General features: G+C 40.3%; 2 protein-coding genes across 2 annotated transcripts; both read left to right on the top strand.

The window, feature by feature from the left end:
* Positions 1-98: 98 nt before the first annotated feature.
* On the top strand, positions 99-4,594 carry sla2a (Src like adaptor 2a). Its single transcript, XM_029431037.1, has 8 exons — positions 99-468; positions 1,158-1,246; positions 1,331-1,430; positions 1,514-1,600; positions 1,920-2,023; positions 2,919-3,071; positions 3,164-3,293; positions 4,025-4,594. The coding sequence occupies exons 2-8, from the start codon at positions 1,174-1,176 to the stop codon at positions 4,146-4,148; spliced, it is 771 nt and encodes a 256-aa protein (XP_029286897.1). The 5' UTR covers positions 99-468; positions 1,158-1,173; the 3' UTR covers positions 4,149-4,594.
* A 137-nt stretch (positions 4,595-4,731) lies between these two features.
* On the top strand, positions 4,732-19,302 carry trpc4apa (transient receptor potential cation channel, subfamily C, member 4 associated protein a). The gene is made up of 18 exons (XM_029431036.1): positions 4,732-4,902; positions 7,824-7,952; positions 8,081-8,197; positions 8,372-8,429; positions 8,560-8,615; positions 8,788-8,916; positions 9,878-10,079; positions 10,185-10,370; positions 10,462-10,604; positions 10,713-10,844; positions 10,945-11,003; positions 11,638-11,823; positions 12,006-12,096; positions 12,212-12,352; positions 12,482-12,593; positions 12,937-13,049; positions 13,284-13,490; positions 16,526-19,302. The coding sequence occupies exons 1-18, from the start codon at positions 4,777-4,779 to the stop codon at positions 16,661-16,663; spliced, it is 2,325 nt and encodes a 774-aa protein (XP_029286896.1). The 5' UTR covers positions 4,732-4,776; the 3' UTR covers positions 16,664-19,302.
* Positions 19,303-19,344: the final 42 nt, after the last annotated feature.

Raw genomic sequence — 19,344 nt, 5'->3', positions numbered from 1 at the left:
CCAAGACATTGCACCACAAGGTGCATGTATGTATATGTAAATGCTGCTTACGTAGACATACAGTTCATTCCATAAACAAGCGATGCACTGTTGAAAACAATCTGCATCCGAGAGATCAACACAAGCTGATCTGAGTCCAGATGTCAACGTCTCGAGCGTCACAGGAAGCTGCAGCATGGTGACATACATAAAGGCTGCGCAGGATGCCTTGTCTCTTCAGTCAGCCCACAATACAAACAGCTGCAAAAACACAGCCGTGTTCATGGCAAGGAGGGAGTCGTTCTGATTGATCAGCAGGTGGGAACCTGAGTTTAGACACATATAACATCCATCTATATGTGTGTGTGCTGAAGGCAGACGAGCATTTTTCATCAAGGAATTAAGCAGTTGATCTGAGAAGGATCTGGCTCACTACTTGTGCCGAATATAATTACTGGGAGAACATTTTTAAAACAGAATTTGTAGGAGGTGAGTACTTGCTCTGATGATGTTCCTATGCTTGAAGAAAGCTCTTTTTTTTGTTCAATGACTTGACTTTTACCTCCAGAATATCAGTAAACTTATTGCCTGATCACTTGTATTATATGAAATAAATATAAATAAACCTGTTTTTCTTTAATGGACATTTTTACTAAGCATTTTCTTTTCTGTTGTTAAGACAATACACTCTTCTGTGTACTGTAAATGTTTATTATACGACACATATTGTTTATTACAAATGTAAAATTCTAATTGTGTATACCTTGTGCGGCCTCTCATGTGAACAGTTGTGTTTAATTTTTTGGGGAGATTTTAGATATTTTATTAACGTGCTGTTGCTATTATGAAAGAGTACTATGCATCATAAGCATAACATCTCATTCATTCATATTTGTTTTATCTTTCTTTCTCATGTGAAGTATATTTTATTCCTCGCAAACATGTTGCATGGAAATGTAACACAGGATATCAGTGCCTCTTGTTGCGGTTAGGCGCCTTCCTGTAACATCTAGGTTTTGTTGCCGGGTTACAAAATACTGTGCAATACCTGTAAGCTATTTCAGTCATAATGCGATAACTAGCAGGCTAATTAACTCATAAATGTGAAGGTTATTGAAGGCCTTTGAAGACATTCTCTAATGATGCTCCCCACCTCACCATGTGTCCCTCTTTTTCAGCCAAAGCCAAAGAACAATGGGGACCTGCCCCATCAGATGTCAATCCAACCTGACAATCCTAGAAAATGAGCCTGAACCCGCACGACCACGTAGGTTATACTCCAAAGACAACACAGAAAATAAGAAAAATAAAAAATGTAACAAACTGAACATCTCCTTCTTCCTCTCTGCAGCCCTCCAGGAGAGCGTGATTGTTTCCCTCTGTGACTACCCGTCCTTTGACCACACAGAATTGACCATGTGCATCGGGGAACGGGTCACCATCATATCAGAGTATGTGATGTAGCTCCTTATGTTTCACCTTCGCCCTTGTTTTCACCTATACAGCTAGTCATGACTATTTGTTTTTCCAACAGCGATGGTGATTTTATGATAGTGAGAGCCACAACCACGGGCCATGAGAGCTACATTCCCACCAACTACACCGCCAAGGTGACACACAGGTAAGTCAATGTGTTAAGACATCTGTCTCATTACTGTGTGTGCGTGTGCGTGTGCGTGTGCGTGTGCGTGTGCGTGTGTGTGTGTGTGAGGCAGCAGAGGAGTTGTACAGAAGTTAAATGAAAGGTGGGAGGAGACTCTGTGTAGGTGCCAGTGGTGACAGACGTTTGGAACAAGACTTGTGTTCTCTGCAGTGACATGACATCAGTCTCTGCCTCCAGTCCTCCTCCAGTGGGGACTACGCTCTGATACTGTTCCAGCGGACTTTCCAAGCTTGACATTTTTTTTCTTATTGTTTTATTGTGACTCCTCTCTGTGCAGGTGGCTGTTCACAGGCATCAGCAGGTACAAAGCAGTGGAGCTGCTCATGCAGCCTCATAACCAGAGTGGAGCTTTCTTGATCCGAGAGTCAGAGACAAACAGAGGTTAGAGGGTTGTTTCTCTTTTGTCCATTGTGAATTGCTTATAAACATATTTAAAACATGGTGGTACCAAATGCAGGTTTCACTATTTAAAGACTTAAAGTATATTCTAATGAGTCAGATTATTAGAATGGTTTAAAGGAATACCTCACCCCCAAAATGAAGATGAATTTGTGAAGAAACATTGTTTTCCTCACATGCCTTCACGCTGAATGAAGATTAAAAAAACGGATACAATTCTTGATGAATTGAAGTAAATGGAAGCCATGTTTAACAACAGCAAAACAAATAAAAACACTTCCATATTTTCTCAATAAAACCTTACTACTTCAAACACAGTAATCGCACGGACAAGTAGCGCAAGCTAAACCTAAACTTTATTTAGTTTGAAATAGTTTGATCTTGAGATGTGTCGTGGATGGGTGATGCAGCACCTGCACCAGAAAGTTTCTCTTTGATCAATCAGTAGCACACACAATCTCAAAAATGTGTGTGTCTATATTTTGTCTGTGAATTTAGGTCATGGGTGGGTAATGATGCACCTGCCCAAAGAAGTTGTTGTTTGAGACAACACAAGGGTTAAATAAAAAAGTTTTAACGACAAAAGCATGTGTTTGGAAGTAGAGAGCATACGACTGGATACATGAGACTTTAGATTGTACTGCACGAGTTGTGTGAGAGTTTGTAAAGTGATGTTTTGATATAGTCCTGCAATTATTAAACACGGCGCCTATTTACTTTGATTCATTAAGACTTTGCTCCGTTTTTGGACTTGTTCATCGTAGAGGCATGAGAGAAAAACAAGTTTTCTTCAGTGCTGGAATAAATGACGTGCAAACTCAAGAATCAAGAGCTGTGTAGTTTAACTGCTGCTTCTGTGTGCTATTTTTATGTTCAGATTGTTACTCGCTGTCTGTCCTGAGTAGGACCAACTCTTCATACCTGGACAGTGTAAAGCATTACCGTATTCCTCAACTCCAAAATGGCTGGGTCTACATCTCTCCAGGTGTCACCTTCCCCTCCCTGCATCACCTGGTGGAACACTATTCAGGTCTGCACTGAGGATCTATTGCTGTTTTCTTGCCTGAACTTACCAAAGACAACTCTGAAAGAGTGATATTAAAATGTTGCCTCCTCTCCCAGAGTCTGCAGGTGGACTGTGCGGTCGGCTGACGGGGCCTTGCTTCATCCAGGGTTTAGAAAACGACAGAGAGGCCAGGCCTGTACCCACAGCTATCAGGAGGCCTACTGTGAACTGGAAGGACATTAGCAGGTGTGGCAGACTATCCTTAGCCTTGCTTACACTGGTGACTGCTACAAGATGTCGCTCTATTACAGTAGCGCATGAGCACCTGGTGGTTAGAAAACAATTGATTAACCACCAGTGAAGTTTATTATTTTCATTATTTTTTGTTGATATTGTGTCAGAAAGATGTTGATTAAACTCTTCAGTCATTTGTGTTTTAGTGCTGAGTTAACTGAGTGAGAAGTATGGAAGAGTATTAGGGCCAGGCATAAGGTTAAAGTACCCTTTCGAGAATAAAGTATAAATGTTGAGAATAAACGTCAAACTTAACGTTAAGGCATATACTGAAAGTTTGACTTTATTCTCAACGTTTTGACGTTTGACAAAATGCAAAATAAATAAATCTTCCTCCTCTTGTTTTTCCCCTTATGCCTGGCCTCTTCCAAAGAGAAGTGTGTGCACACAACGCTAACAGATATTCCAACAGATAAGATGTGGTTGTCCTGGATATCTGCCAGGCTTAATTGTGTGTAATGTGTGAGTGTTGCGCAGGATGTTCCTGGAAATGTGCACTTGTGTTCAGTGAACATACTTCATATACAAATGTAGCTAGCCTCCATTAGATTTTGATTATTTGATACAGTGCAACTTTTTTCCATTTACGCACCAGTTCAAAATAGTCCATCCGTGTTTAGGACATTGTGGCAAAAGTAATATTGCCATGAACATTTTATCCAAGTCTTTTCTGTCTCCTCCAGGTCAGTGATCTTCAGGAAGAAGAGAACAGAGTCAGACAACTCTCTGGTGAGCGAGGGGCTGAGGGAGGCCATCACCTCCTACCTCCAAATGACAGAGGGTAACATGCACAGCTGGGACACATGAGAAGAGACAGTGGATCAGTCTGGGAGAAAGAAGTCAGACAGATAGAGTGAAGTCACATACTGTCCTGTCTCAACTGCAGTTTGGGCAAGCCATTGGGAGAGGCCATCTGGATGCACAAATGTACCGCCCTGGAGTAGCAGGGGGCTGAGACACTACAATGCTCCCCATGTTGTGACATACTGTATGTCAGCAAGAAGAATGTGTTTTGTTTTCAAAGAGGCACACAGCGGAAGTGTGAGCTGCAAGCCAGTGAGATATGTTCTCCATTGGTTTAAAAAATTGAATGTTTTTCTTAATGTATAACCTAATATGTACATGCAGTTTGAATGCAATATGAAATATGTTAATTATATTGTAATATGATTGTTGGGTTATTGGAATCCAATAAAATATGTTGGCTATGTGATATGTGAGCAACACATACACATATAATCACCTAAACACAAGAGAGTCTCGTCTGTATTTTTTAGGTGTATATATATATATATATACAATTTATTTATCATTGAAGCCACTTGATTCTTGCAGAGTGTGCTGCTCTGCCAGCAGATGCCGCTTAATTACCTCCAATAATTCATCAAAGCTTTCCACTTCCTGCCCGAACAGTTCAGTTCAGGAAGAAGAAATAATGGCGACGCTTATGGGGTCCGAGTCCCCCTGTACAGGAGAAAAGCGAAGAAACTGCAACGGCAATATCGTCACAAAGTTCACGGCTAGTAAAATTACTGGCCGGGGTTTCAGTCGAGGGACGCAGGTAAGAGAAACGATGCATGTTTCGACAGTAAAGACACCGGAAAGTTGGTCGACTGAGACCAGGGACTTGCGCTTGAATCCAGCCTGAAAATGAAGACGTTGTCGTGGAGACATGACTGGAGATCTAGCCACCCCTGTCAGCTTTGGCTTTACAGCTAGCGACAACATTATGGGGGATTTTTAAAATGCAAACCTTATACTGTGACACCATTGAGTTATGTGTAATAATATTTGCCCGCTGACAAAGCAAATAGCGTTTGCATTACAACAAGCTCCGCTCCAAGTGGGTCTTTTGTTGTTAGCCCCACGTTAGCTTAGCATTATATGCCAGGTTAACTACGATACAGAAATGCTTTGAGCTGAAGGTTTGACGGGCTGTTGTTGTTTTTACCATTACATTAGGGGGCTCAGTGTTACTATAGAGCCCGTAGTTTAATTTGGGAAGCGCTTAAATCACGTAATGAACGGCAGTTACATTTGCTAATGTTAGCAAACGGGGTAACGTGAGCTAACGTTAGCTAGCTAAGCCAGCTGAACAGCTCAGGTGATTACGTAACGACACATAAACCACAATAACTATCATTCCCATAAATGGATAGGCCACAACAGCTGTTTGCATAAGTTAACGTATGCAGGTTTATTTTTATGTCCACGCAATTTGTAACTTTGGAGCACACATTTGTTCGGTTACTTTCTATATAACGTTAACGTTAGTTGACATAAACGGTTGTGATTTTACACCCTCGTGACCTTAAATTACAAAGATAATAAACCATTTTTCATGTAAAGTCAGTGTCGTGCCTGTTACTTTCCTTGCTGACTTGGGAGTAGTTTGTCTCAGTGGTAAAGTAATATTTTAGTATGATGCAGACCTTAAATCTAAAAAATATCCATGATAACCTTGAACATGTGTCATTTTAAAAACATTTTGTACGACTGCTCATTGTTTAGACAGCTGTCATATACACTTTGCAAACATATACAATTGTATTGAATATTTCTCAGCAATATGAAAGACAATTGTGCATGTAAATTATAAACGTGGTTAATAATTACACAGATATGAAGGGTTACCTTGATCAAGTGAGAATTGTAAACTATGTAATCAGTTTGTAATGCTCATTGGGCTCCAGGATCTGTCGGTATTGCATTTTTTTTTTTTTAAGTTGATGGATAGCCATTTCTTGGTTTGTTTATGGAGAGGATTGCCTCTGATGCCTTAGCTATATGGTTTCAGTATATGATTATTTCATATCTTGAATGAGAGGAGTTATAGTGTGGCATTTGTGAGTTTCTTGTTTTGGCCATACTTATTTCCAGGGATTTTAATAGCACTTCAGTACCGGTTGGGGGGCTGTTTACAATCTGAGGATTGGGCTTGTTTGCTGCGATCAAACTGATCATCTGTATTGAAGAAATGATCCCCTGATTTTAAAAATTGTGTCTCCCTTGCAGAAAAATACAATTATAATTTTTATGAATAAAAGAGATCTCAGCTTTTTAACATTATGTTTCTACTAAGAGCCATGTAAGGTGAGGGCTTATCATGTAATGCATGCATGTCTTTAAAGAGTCAATGTTTTCACAGCTCTTTTCTTTTTAAAAGGGTTTTGACAGTGATGTCTGCTGTCACAACCAGAGAGAAATATATAAACAGTTATATATAGAGAACCCCCTCTTCTGTGACCTTTCCAAAAAGGCCAATTCATTACTGGTGTCAACTTTAAGATTCAGCTGCACCTTATGGCCTTGCTCCACAACACATTTGCACCCATTGACTATGAGCCAGATTACCACTCTCTCTACAATTTTTATTATTACAGCAAAGGATCTTAGTTTCTGTTCTCCTTGTAGCATGTTATATGACCTTAGTGCTTAACTAATTATTTAAAACCTTCCTGTTCTCTGGGACCTTATTTTTTGTGTTAAAAGTTGTACACATGTTTTTTTAGAAGGGAAGCTCATCTTGGTGTTTTTTCATAGGCAATTAGATTAACCACATAATGCATACATTTAATTTTATAGACTGCATATCATGCTTTTATTTTAAAAGCCTAGACACAACAATCCAACATCAAAGAACTAGCGGCAACGTAGGCCTCACGTCGCCTGCTTCTTAGCCAAAAAGTCGCACTTGAACACACCGCAAAAACTACAGCCAACAGCCATCTAGCACGTATGTTCTGCACCTGCATGAGAGGAAATATCTCCCCATATTAGCTGGAAGATGTGGTCGGTATTCGTCATTCTAAAAGGAAAATCTAGGGCTGTGGATTCACACAACTCTCGCTCACCACTTATCTTCATTCCAGATGGCCATGTCGTTGTGAAAATATCCATGTATTGGAATGATCAGACAAGATGAAAAATGAAAAGCGCCTCAGTGTGTGCCCTCTTGAATTTAGTCGTTTGTTTTTCTCATGTCCATTTCTCCTCTTGAACACTGATTCGCTTAAGCTAAGCAGCCAATCAGAGTGATTTCTCTCACTCCGATTGGCTGAAAAGCAGCTGACAAGGGTCGACTAGTGCCAACACTGCAGGGCACACCGCAAAAACTAGGGCGACAGACTTTCACAGACGGTCTGACATTGGTTGATGGCTTCGTGTGTCAGAGCCTTAAAGCCCACTGCTTTCCTCTGTATGAAACATGCTATTAAGGCCAAAAGAAAACATCATTTGTTTTCCCCTCAAAATTGCAGCCTGACATCCACTAGTACAATTTAGGATCTTTTTTTAAAACCTCTCTAAATCCTAATGCAAATAACCATACATTTTCACTGTGTAAATTGCACGATTTAAGGTTGCGTCTCTTTATGTGTCTTATTGTGTACTCGCCACTTTACTTTCTTGTTCTTTTGCTGTAACAAGGTAAATTTCCCCGTTGTGGGACTAAGAAAGGATTTCTGATTCTGATCTGATTAGCTCCCAGGAGGCCTGCTCCAGGAAAGAGATAAACGGGCCAAGTGGCATGGCATCCCTACTGTGCTGCAGAGGCTCCACGAGAGCAGCCATCCCAACAGTGACCTCTCCCAGGCCCACAGCTTTCTTAAGGTAGCCACACAGCACTTGTCCATCCAACAATGAGGCTGTGGGATTACTGGTTTTTGCCACTTGTTGCTGAATGTTTTACTTTGGAGCCTAGGTGATGTAAATTACATGTGGACAATGTTTTTTTTCAGGTATTATCATCCCAGCTCTCCATGGAAGCCATGTCTTTTGTTACGGAGGACAGGAAAACTGCTCAGGAATCCACCTTTCCCAACACGTACACCTTTGACCTCTTTGGTGGAGTCGATGTAAGTTTGACATGCCTAGTGTTTGATGTTCTGTAATTATTAGACTTTGGAGAAGCTTGTTACTTCTGGACAATCCGTTGTCATGTGTAGTACAACTCATACAGAGACACTGTTGATGTAAATCCAGTATTTGCTCACAGCATTGAATTCCAATTCTTTTATATTTCCCTGAAGCTGCTTGTGGAGATCTTGATGAGACCCACATTAACTATGCAGAAGAAAAAAAACAGTAGTAAGTAGTGACATCACATGTGTGAATATATCTGCGCTTATTGGGAAGTTAACACGTTCTTTACATGATGATCATTTATTTAATTTTCAAGATTTGTCCTGGTGACTAGACTAACGTCTGTTTCCAACAGTGAATGATGACTTGGTCAAGGACTGCCTTAGTGTTCTCTACAACTGTTGTATATGTGTAAGTATCCTATTACATTTTGTACATACCAGGGAAATGTCAGGTGCAATATATTATGCTTCTATTTAGCGCATGTGTATACCTAGAAGTATTTTTCTTGCTGTTGGTTTGTGCTGTCATAGAGTCTCAAATGGTTTAATTAAAGTGCAAATGTTCTTCAATCAATTCATAGACTGAGGGCGTCACAAAGAACCTGGCAGTGAGGGACGACTTTGTTCTGTTTCTCTTCACCCTAATGACAAACAAGAAGACCTTCCTACAGACTGCTACCCTGATTGAAGATATTCTTGGAGTCAAAAAGGTCAGAGATATGCGTGTATTAAACTTCTCAGCATGCGTGTAAACATTGTTAATAGCCCCTCCAGAGTTAAACGGCCTATGAAGTCACTTTGTGATTTATGATTTTGCAGATTTGGCAACTGAGCAATCTTCTTAAAAATGTAGTTTTATGTGCCGCTGTTTCTTAAATCAGTCAAATGTTATTATTAATCTAAATTCTTCTGTGTGAAAAAAACAACCTTTTAAAAGATTGTATTTTATCTGCTGGCTCTGGTGTCCGTGTACAAACACCTCTAATGCCAGAATGATTGGCAACGCTGCAAACACCCAAATGTCACACCCATGGCTCAATTTAGAAATCATGTTTCGTGTAAAGATTTTTTTCATATTCTTTAATATTTTAATGCATATCACTATCTTTGCTTAGCTCTGTATAGAGAAAGTATTGTAATATACCAGATTACTTGACAAACGTTGTGTACTCTGTAGTCCTGTGTTTTTGCTTTTTATTTACATTTTCTTGAACCCAGACATGTTGTACAGTATGTGTATTACTACGTCTTCTAAATGTTTAAAAAATGGTGAAGACAACTAGGAGCAGTTTGACAAAAGTATATCCTGTTCTTTTTGGTCAGATATATTAATATTCAAAAACTCTGAATTTAGTGTACATGCACGTCCTCCTGATTTTAACTACTCTGTACCAGTACGACAATGGCTTTTATTTCCCTGGGACTTCAGTCTGGCACAATTGACCCTTTATCTAGTATGCTGATTGTTTGTTGCTAGTTTTCAAATGAGATGTCAAAATTATAGTATGTATGTTTTATCTCTAAATATATTTTTAGCTTTTATCCTTAAACTGATCTTTAAAAAATGAAATATTCTGCTTACATTTGAACATGTAGCAGATTCAGTCAGGCTCTCTCTCACAACTTGTCTGCTTTCAGTTTGGTAACAGTTCATATGTTTGCATTTTCCAGGAGATGATCCAGTTAGAAGGCATTCCCAACCTGTCAGGCCTGGTCCAAAGCTTTGACCAACAACAGCTAGCCAACTTCTGCCGCATTCTATCTGTCACCATTTCAGAACCTGATGTAGGAAACGACGACAAGCACACCCTGTTGGCCAAAAATGCACAGCAGAAACACAATGCCAGCCCCTCGCGGGCAGAGGTCAACCAGGGTAGGTTGTCTTCAGAGTACTGACTCCATGCTGCAATAAATGTTGTGCCATTGCAAAAGAATAGATCTGTAAAATTGTGAACTATCAATACCATTTCTCCAATAGTAACCCTGTTGAACATCCCTGGCTTCATTGAGCGGCTGTGCAAGCTGGCCACTAGAAAAGTGTCTGAGGCCACCGGAGCGAACTTCCTGCAGGAGCTGGAGGACTGGTACACGTGGCTGGACAATGCTCTGGTGCTCGATGCCCTCTTACAGATGGCTACTGAGGAGGCTGAACAAAGCAGTACAGGTGAGACGAGAGTCAGTTGTGCTGCTGGTTCATAGTGTGTAATCCGATTGACTTTGATTGAGATGTATATTTTCCTTCCCTCACCTCCCAGAGTCATCAGATGAGAGTTCCCTGGCCACCAGCCCTCTGAGACATCGACTGCCCCAGTCCATGAAGATCGTCCATGAGATCATGTACAAAGTGGAAGTGCTGTATGTGCTATGTGTGCTTCTTATGGGCCGACAGAGGAACCAGGTACTTTACAGAATGCATTCCTTCCCTCCTTGAGATATAAGCCGGAGTGTTGGGTTCAAGCACAGTTGAACTGTATTTCACAGAGTCCTGTATCGTGTGTCTGCACAGGTCCACAAGATGCTGGCTGAGTTCCGTCTTATCCCGGGGCTCAATAACCTGTTTGACAAGCTGATCTGGAGGAAATACACTGCCTCGAATCATGTGGTCCATGGCCAGAATGAGAACTGCGACTGTAGTCCGGTATGAACTTTCAACACTCTCCTTGGAAACGGGCTCTGGGTAATTAAATTAAACTAAAAGTTTAGTATAACCAATAACACTTTTTATTCTCATTGTGCAGGAAATATCCTTTAAAATCCAGTTCTTGAGACTACTTCAGAGTTTCAGTGATCACCATGAGTAAGTAACCCTTAATGGAAATACATTAGATCTGATTTGTCCTTTCAAGTTATTGTATTAGGGCTGTACCAAAAGGCTTTTTATTTTTTACGCTTATTTTGTCTTTCATCAGTTTGTCATCATCCTAAAAAGATTAAATCCTCAATTTGAATAAAGGGATCCATAAATATCCCAAAAAAAATAAATGTTTGTCTTTTTTGATTTCAATAATCAACTTACTGTAATACTGTAATAACATATTTTATTTGTTATTGTGGCTATATAAATGTAATTTATGGTGCTTTTTAGTTAAATAGTTTTTGGACTGTACTGAATATGTTGTTTTTGAAAAACTAAACACCAACAAATATGGGTTGAAGCAGAGTATTTTGTTAGATAAAAACAATTTATGAAATGATTACATCAATCTTTTTTTAATACATTTGGATGTTTAGATCACACAAGTCGGAAAGAATCTCCACTACTCCACTGGAATCTTTATCTCCATATAGTATAATACTAATAATATTAGTGTAGCCTAATCTTTGTCTGCAACTGCATAAATAATAATAATAAATTGAATGTCAACCTTCTGAATGAACCTTCGATCTATCCTGTACAGCCCTATGTTTAAATGATTTGACGTGTCTTTCAGGAACAAATACCTCCTGCTGAATAGCCAGGAGCTGAATGAACTGAGTGCCATATCCATGAAGGCTAACATCCCTGAGGTGGAAGCACTGGTCAATACAGACCGAAGCCTAGTGTGTGACGGGAAGAAGGGCCTCCTCACACGCCTCCTCACTGTCATGAAGAGGGAGCCTCCAGACTCGTCATTCAGGTCATCATCACACAGGCCAAAGATTAAAATGCAGGAGAGAAAGATGTTGATATTTTATTTGTCAGCCTTCTTGAAAGAGTCCATATACTGGAGCATCAGGATCTCTGCTATGTTTAAAGTGTTCCTCAAGAATCTAGTTCTGCTTTTGATAGCTTTGCTGAAGCTTTCTTTTGTGTTTGTAGGTTCTGGCAGGCAAGGGCAGTGGAAAGTTTTCTCAGAGGAGCCACCTCCTATGCAGACCAAATGTTCCTCCTGAAGAGAGGACTACTAGAGGTAAAACTACAGCCACACGTAGTTTTTCTCCTGAAGACGGTCCACACTGCACAGATCTGTCCTTGACTTCTCGTGAATGAATAGCTGCTCACTTTCTGCTTCCATCCCTCGACAGCACATCCTGTTTTGCATCATAGACAGTGGCTGTACATCTCGAGACGTCCTACAGAGCTACTTTGATCTGCTTGGAGAGCTCATGAAGTTTAACATTGATGCCTTCAAAAGATTCAACAAATATGTCAACACCCCAGAGAAGGTATAATTGTACACCTTACATGAGTTACAAAAATGTACATTACTAAAAATACAATTTTACAACCACTTCTCAGCGTGTGTGTTGGTGAACAAGTGTGTCTGATCGTATCCTTTGATATCTCTTCTGTAGTTTCAGATCTTCCTGACGCAGATCAACAGTTCTCTGGTGGACTCTAACATGCTGGTGCGCTGCATCGTCCTTTCATTGGACCGCTTCGAGAGCCAGACTGAAGATGTCAAAGGTAAAGGGGGATAGTAAATTGAACCATGTAGGCTAGTTTGTCAAGTAGTTGCTGGTGTTTAACAGATTGTTAAATAATTGTTTGTGTAAATGGAGAAAGATCATTAAAAAAAAAAAGGCTATCGAGGAGTGACCGAGTGTATTGACAAACATTTATCCAGTTCTAGATACAACTGAGAACACCTGTTAAATATTGCTCCATTCACAATAGTGTTTTCAGATGAGTCTCTTTTTCACTGAGCCGAAAACCCCCCATCTTCCATCTACTGTTCACACTTAGATGGAAGTGCTATTTCTTTAAGACATTTTTAAGCATTGATTTCAGTGTTCTGCGTCTTCCCCAGTGGTGGAGGTGCTTTCTGAATGCTGCCTGCTGTCCTACATGGCCAGAGTTGAGAACAGGCTGTCCTTCCTCTTTCGACTAATCAACATCATCAACGTACAGACGCTCACACAGGTCTTGTTTTATTTTCCCTTTGACGCATGTAATCAGAGAAACTCACAGTGCAAGAAGGAATTATTGGACACACAGATTTGACTAAATAAATTGAAGATATTATAATGTAAGCTTTAAGTAACGTCAGCTACAATTAATATATTTTATTTGTTAGAAGTGTGTATTGTGATCCAGAATAGTTCATCCCTCAAATCTTGTACCTTTCTGCATCCATCCATCCCCTATTACCTGCAGGAGAATGTGAGCTGTTTAAACACCAGTTTGGTGGTTTTGATGTTGGCCAGAAGAAAGGCGAAACTGCCCTTTTACCTCAACGCCCTGCGGGAGAAGGAGTATGCTGAGAGGTACCCGGGCTGCCTGCTCAACAACTTCCACAACCTACTGCGCTTCTGGCAGCGCCACTACCTCAACAAGGACAAAGATAGCACTTGTCTGGAGAACGTGAGTAGCTGTCACTCTTTCCTGAACATAATTGAAGCACCAGTACATATCTTTATTTCACCAAACGTCTACACCAGCTGCATCACACAAGCAGCAAGTCAGCAGCATGATATGCGAGTCCCGTGTCGCTGTGTACTGTTTACATTCAGTCACTTTTCTGTCACACAGTCAAAACATTCTGACAGGGAAATCACTTGTATGCATGCTGAGAAAAAACAGGACTTTTAATGTGCTTCCTCATAGTGACATGTGGGGCTGGAACACAACTTGTACAACTGGTTTAGACCTTTCAGTATTTGTTCAAATGAAAGAAAACAATATCAAGAGACGGATGACTGTAAAACTAAACATTGCTGATTGGCCAACACAATTATCTTGTAAAAGGTCTATTCTTAAAGTAAATGATAAATGACAGGGGAGATGCAAGAAGAAATGATCCAAAGTCTTAATCACATTTTCCTTATTTCTCCCAATTTTCCCGTATCATCTTGCAACTTGAGGTAAATCAGAAAGAAGTAGCAGTTTCCAAGCTTTGTGTTGCTGTTCTCGGTTCAGATTTGTCCAGGACCTTTTGGTGGAAAAGGTCCTTCACTTTCGGTTCTGTATTAGACCATCATGATGGTGAGCATGATGCTGTAGTGATGTATGCATGGATTATAAATCGCTGGGCAACCACATCTGAATACTCATACTCGTCATGTATTTGTATTGACAAAGTAGCTGCATACAGAAACCCTAAAATAGGCGTTGAAAGACTAATACAGAATACACATGTAAATGTAGTCGTGTTCTGGAACCAATAATTGACTGATATTGTGAATCTATATTATAGAACTAGTGTTGAATGCAATTGCAAATAGTATCTTCAGAATAGTCATCTCAGTCAACCTAAACATTTAGTTTGGGCTGTATAACTATCTGTCTTGTTTAGTTGAAGCTGTGTGTAGGAACAGGAGCAGTAGCGGTTGATATCAAATACTCACTGCTCTCATCAGCATTGTTTCTATCTGAAGCACACAGATGTTTTTAGTGTGAAAGCTCTGTACGCTACCCGCCCAGAACCAAACGGCAGACAGATAGTCAGTGATTAGCTGGTGGACAACATGTCCCCCCCCCCCCCCCTCCAGGACACTTTGTCCGCACTGTGCAGCTCCTTCAGCGACAGGCTGCTTCACCTGCGGTGTCTCGCAGAGAGATACCGTAGGGCCTTTCTCCCTGCAGCAGTCAGACTGTACGATCACCACGGCCCCTCGTAGACCACCACACCAACAACACACTATTCCACCACTGTGTGCAATTATCACTGTCATGTGCAAGATTCACTTTTTATAACTTCTGTAATTATCACTGCCATGTGCAAGATTCACTTTTTATAACTTCTGTAATTATCACTGTCATGTGCAAGATTCACTTTTTATAACTTCTGTAATTATCACTGTCCATGTGCAAGATTCACTTTTACAACTTTTTATCAACCACTTTGTACTTTTATTAGTTTTTATTCTTTTAACTATTGTGTACTTGCCATTTTACTTTCTTGTTCTTTTGCTGTAGGGGGGGGGGGACCTATCAAGTGCCATTTTCTTTTTTTACAACATCCTTCGAGGGCTGTACTAATTATTGAACTCATAACCTCTGCAAATTGTTTTAAGACGCAGCCCATTCATTTCACTTTTCTTTTATGCTAAATGCAAAAACGCAACTTTTTGATCCATGTATCTTTCTGTTTTATCAGAAATCCTTTATTAATCCCACAACGGGGAAATGTATCTCGTCACAGCAAAAGAACATATGAAGTAAAAAGGCAGTAAACAATAATTAAATAGAATAAAAAAGAATATGAGTACCAAGTGTTGATAGAAAATAAAGTGAGTATTGTAAATGGCAGTGATGATTGCACAGCAGTGGTGGAACAGTCTGTTCTTGGTGTGGTGGTCTACCTCTCTATCTTTCCATGTTTGTATGTTCCGCTCTGCAGAGAGCTGCTTGTTGGGTCAAACTCCGCCGAAGAGCGTTAACTTTATCCAAACGCACTCGTCCTTTCAGCTCGTGCAGTTCGGCATGTTTTGTGCAGTAATGACGCTCGAAGATTATTTCTCCTGGAAAGTGCGACATTCCGCATCCAGCTTTCTTTCTGTTTTACACTCGCGATGCTGCGTTCGCTGATGTTAATGACAGTCTCGTTTAAAATTGAAGTTTTGTGACATGACGTGACCACGTGATGACACTTTCCGCTCGTGTTGTGTTCAAGGACCCTGACCGTGGCCAAGAAAAACAGTCAGTCAGCCATTTAAAATATTGGCGTCTAGTTTCTTTTTGCTTGTGGATTTTATTTGCGTGCGTTTTACGAATTACCTCGAGGGCCGGATCAAATGGTCTCGTGGGCGTATACGGGCCGGAGTTTCCCCACCCCTGCTGTAACGGGTACATTTCCCTGTTGTGGGACTAATAAAGGATTTCTGATTCTGAGCATCAAGCCACTAAAGAGCCAGATGTTTTTTTCAAGAGTTGCGTCAAACAAAAACACTCACCAAGTGGACAGAAACACAACTCCTTATGGATGCTAATGTTGCTCCGCAAATACCGGATGTGTAAATGGGCATTTACTGACAAGTTACCTGTACAAATATGGTGATGTCAATGTTGTGTGTTTGCTTGTTCTGCTGCCCCCAAGTGGCTGAAAATACAAAGTGTGTGTGTGTGTGTGTGTGTGTGTGTGTGTGTGTGTGTGTGTGTGTGTGTGTAACCCAAAAGCTGTAGATGTTTAAACATTTAAAGTGTTGATCACTTTGGCACAACCTCATTTACCGTATTATTTAACCCTTGTGCCTCACTTTAAATAACGATCTATAGACTTATATAATATAATGCAGGAAATTACCAGCTAAGTTGCATGTAACTCGACAACTAATTGCAGCTACTAGCCATTACCAAATACTGTGGTTAGCTAGCTAATTAAGAGGCCGTCAATAACGAGCACTAAGTCAAAAATGATTCTTATTGTTCTAAATCCTCTGTGGTCTCCCTCCTCTCAGAGCTCCTGCATTCCCTTCAGCTACTGGAAGGAGACGGTGTCGGTGCTGCTGGGCTCAGACAGGACTTCTCTGTGTGCCATAGCGAGCTACATTGATGAGCCCTACATGGATCTGGACAAAGACCTGCTGGAAGATTAATCTCCAGTGTGTGCACTCAGTGCGCCAGGGGCGGTGGGACGGGGCAGACGGTCACAGGGAGCATGGACACCTAAATGGTGATGACTCTGCTGAGCTGAGCCATCCGAGCGCTTTGTGACTGCGTTCTGGATGCAAAGACTCGCCTGTTTTCTGTCTGTACCTTCGCATTGAGGCCGTCATCACAGATGTGATGGGGACGTAATTTGCCTGACTGTCATCTTCTCACTAAATTACCGACCTCTTCTTCAAAGGAGGAGGAGGAAACCTGTATGCCAACCCCAGATCGCCCACATTGTTTAACAGACAATTAAAGGACCTTGCGAAATGACACCTGCATTGGTTATTTGCTTTAGGTGATATTCCAATAGAGCCTTTTATATAACCTATACAAAATTCTATGAAAAAAATATGTATGATTCAACAAAGTATATGTTAGAAAAAAGAGTCTTTTCACATGGATTTGGTTTGGAAATGACCACAGTTTAAACCGTGACCCAGATGTGCAGGTCAGCGGTGCGTCACAGGGCCTCTCTCCCACTACCGACACACTCTGCTGACTCCATGCCACTCCACTGCCTGACCCGTGGGGGACGCTGGTGTTATTAGAGTTTTTGCAGGGGTCTTCTGAATGAACAGCATTTTCATTTAACCTGTCTATGGGTCTATTTTATTAGGTGGCTATTGTCGATTGGTGCTTTCTGGCTCTACTCTGCACATTTAGATAGCTTGTGGGCCGGCTGACATGTTTCACAAATCACATGGGGCTCGTCTCACCCAAACTCTGTTGTGGCTTCAGAAGCTTCACCCAGGGACTCGTTTCTTTAGCAGGTTATTTTTGTTGATTTTCTTTTCGTCTTGTTGAAAACAATGACTTTTAGCTCTGGTTAAACTGTAGAATAAAACATTGCACAGATTAAATTGTTTTTATTGTTTATTATATTTTACCACATTTTGTTGATTTTTAAATACATTTTCATTTTGTAACATAATTTGTATCCATGTTGTAAGAGATGCTTTGGGAAGAGAATAAACTATGCAGGCGTTAGTGTTAAAATACCACTTTCATTGTTCCAGTCCACACAGAGTTTATATGAATTAGCCTTCTGCCACTTTCTCTGGTCTCTCAAAATCTTTGACTACAAGCTGAGAATGACAATCTTTCTATGTGATGGCTCTTTTTTGCATGGCACCACTTAATCTTAAGCCTGGATAAAGATGAAGCAGTGGGCACGGCTATGTTGATGTGTTCACGGCCTGAATGTGCAGCTGTTTTTATGGAAAACGGAAGATGCTGCAGAGCTGATTTGGTGTCTCAAATTAAACAGACCCATCCTGAGATAAGTACAAATGGATGAGCTACCTCATATTTTATCCTGACAACCGTACAGATCAAACCACTTCTAATGACTAGTGTACAGTTTTATTCTGAGCATGTCATGAGTCATAATAAATGTTCATGTGAATGTATAAGGGCATTTCTACAGTTGATGCCATGAGTTGCTAGTGCTATGCCGCCTTGGGATGCAAACACAGACGTCCTTTACACTTTGAAAGCCTTTTATTTGCTTTAAAGCTAATTAACCAGAAATGTTTCCTTTTTTCCTAGCTTTCATTCAGCATGTCTTAAATCTCTTGATTGGTGCACATACTTTGAATTAGTTCATCTTTTGTGCTTTGCAGTGAAGTTGATACAAGTACACTTTACAAGTGCTTCTCCGTTGCAAATTCTCAAGTTTCTTTGCTGGATGCCCGAGATAAATGCTATGATTTCTTGATGACATGATGTGATTTGACACAGGGTACTTCTGCAGTGGTGTTACATCATTAATGCTGATCATGTTATCATTGATCCGAACCCCCTCTTCTCACTGGTCATTCACCATGGAAGTCAATGAGGCTACTGGTATAAAAACATGAATGTTGTGACCGCTCTTCTGGAGCAACAATATAAACAATCTCTGAACCCTGACTTCTGTAGCTTTGATCTGAATTTCAGAGAGTTATCCCTCTGTTTGATGCACAAGAGAATTGGTTCTCAACACATAATGCTGTATGTGGCGTGATCTGCTCCTAGTAGGCCTTAGATTTCATTCATTAGTTTGTATGTGAAATGTTATCCCCTTGGCCAAGAACATGCTGCACAGTGTTAAACATAACACTATTTGGATTATTTTTTTTTTTTAATGGAGATTTATGTAATTTCTGGCATGAGGAGGATATTTGACACATTTTGCATCAGGTCCTAAACTCTCACTACTCGGACCGTGTGGAACTTATTTGATCAAATATGATTGTATCTCGCTCACCATCATAGATCTATAGTGTTTGTTGACCTTTAAGAGATGCGGACAGTGGATAATATTCATGGTGTAAAATCTAAATCATTCATTTTAGTTAACCTGTTTTTTTCATGTGTTGGCATTTGAAGAATGCATAAAATCTCCACACTGTTAAATCCACCTCTGCACCCTTCAGTCTCAATCTTTCTAACCCTGTTTGACCATCAAACAGACTATAACTACTTCTGTAACCAACTTTCACCCACATGTTCCTCCTCTAATGCTGACATTGAACTTCATTTTCCTTATTTAACAGCTGTTTGTCAAATTAATAATATAATAAATTCTTCTTTAGACCTTCTTTGTGGGATTTCTATCTTTATCACATTTACACTGAAACAA

Source organism: Cottoperca gobio, chromosome 5 (genome assembly GCF_900634415.1).
Source record: "Cottoperca gobio chromosome 5, fCotGob3.1, whole genome shotgun sequence".
Taxonomy (NCBI): Eukaryota; Metazoa; Chordata; class Actinopteri; order Perciformes; family Bovichtidae; genus Cottoperca; species Cottoperca gobio.
The sequence above is the reverse complement of the archived record's forward strand: the minus strand, read 5'-3'. Positions and strand labels throughout refer to the sequence as shown.

Bases quoted from the DNA above. Each gene is read 5' to 3' on its own strand.
- sla2a (XM_029431037.1), top strand. From the start codon at position 1,174: ATGGGGACCTGCCCCATCAGATGTCAATCCAACCTGACAATCCTAGAA. The intron at 1,247-1,330 runs GTAGGTTATACT...TCCTCTCTGCAG, and splicing joins GCCTGAACCCGCACGACCAC to CCCTCCAGGAGAGCGTGATT. The intron at 3,294-4,024 runs GTGTGGCAGACT...TGTCTCCTCCAG, and splicing joins AACTGGAAGGACATTAGCAG to GTCAGTGATCTTCAGGAAGA.
- trpc4apa (XM_029431036.1), top strand. From the start codon at position 4,777: ATGGCGACGCTTATGGGGTCCGAGTCCCCCTGTACAGGAGAAAAGCGA. The intron at 4,903-7,823 runs GTAAGAGAAACG...TGATCTGATTAG, and splicing joins GTTTCAGTCGAGGGACGCAG to CTCCCAGGAGGCCTGCTCCA. The intron at 10,080-10,184 runs GTAGGTTGTCTT...TTTCTCCAATAG, and splicing joins GCGGGCAGAGGTCAACCAGG to TAACCCTGTTGAACATCCCT.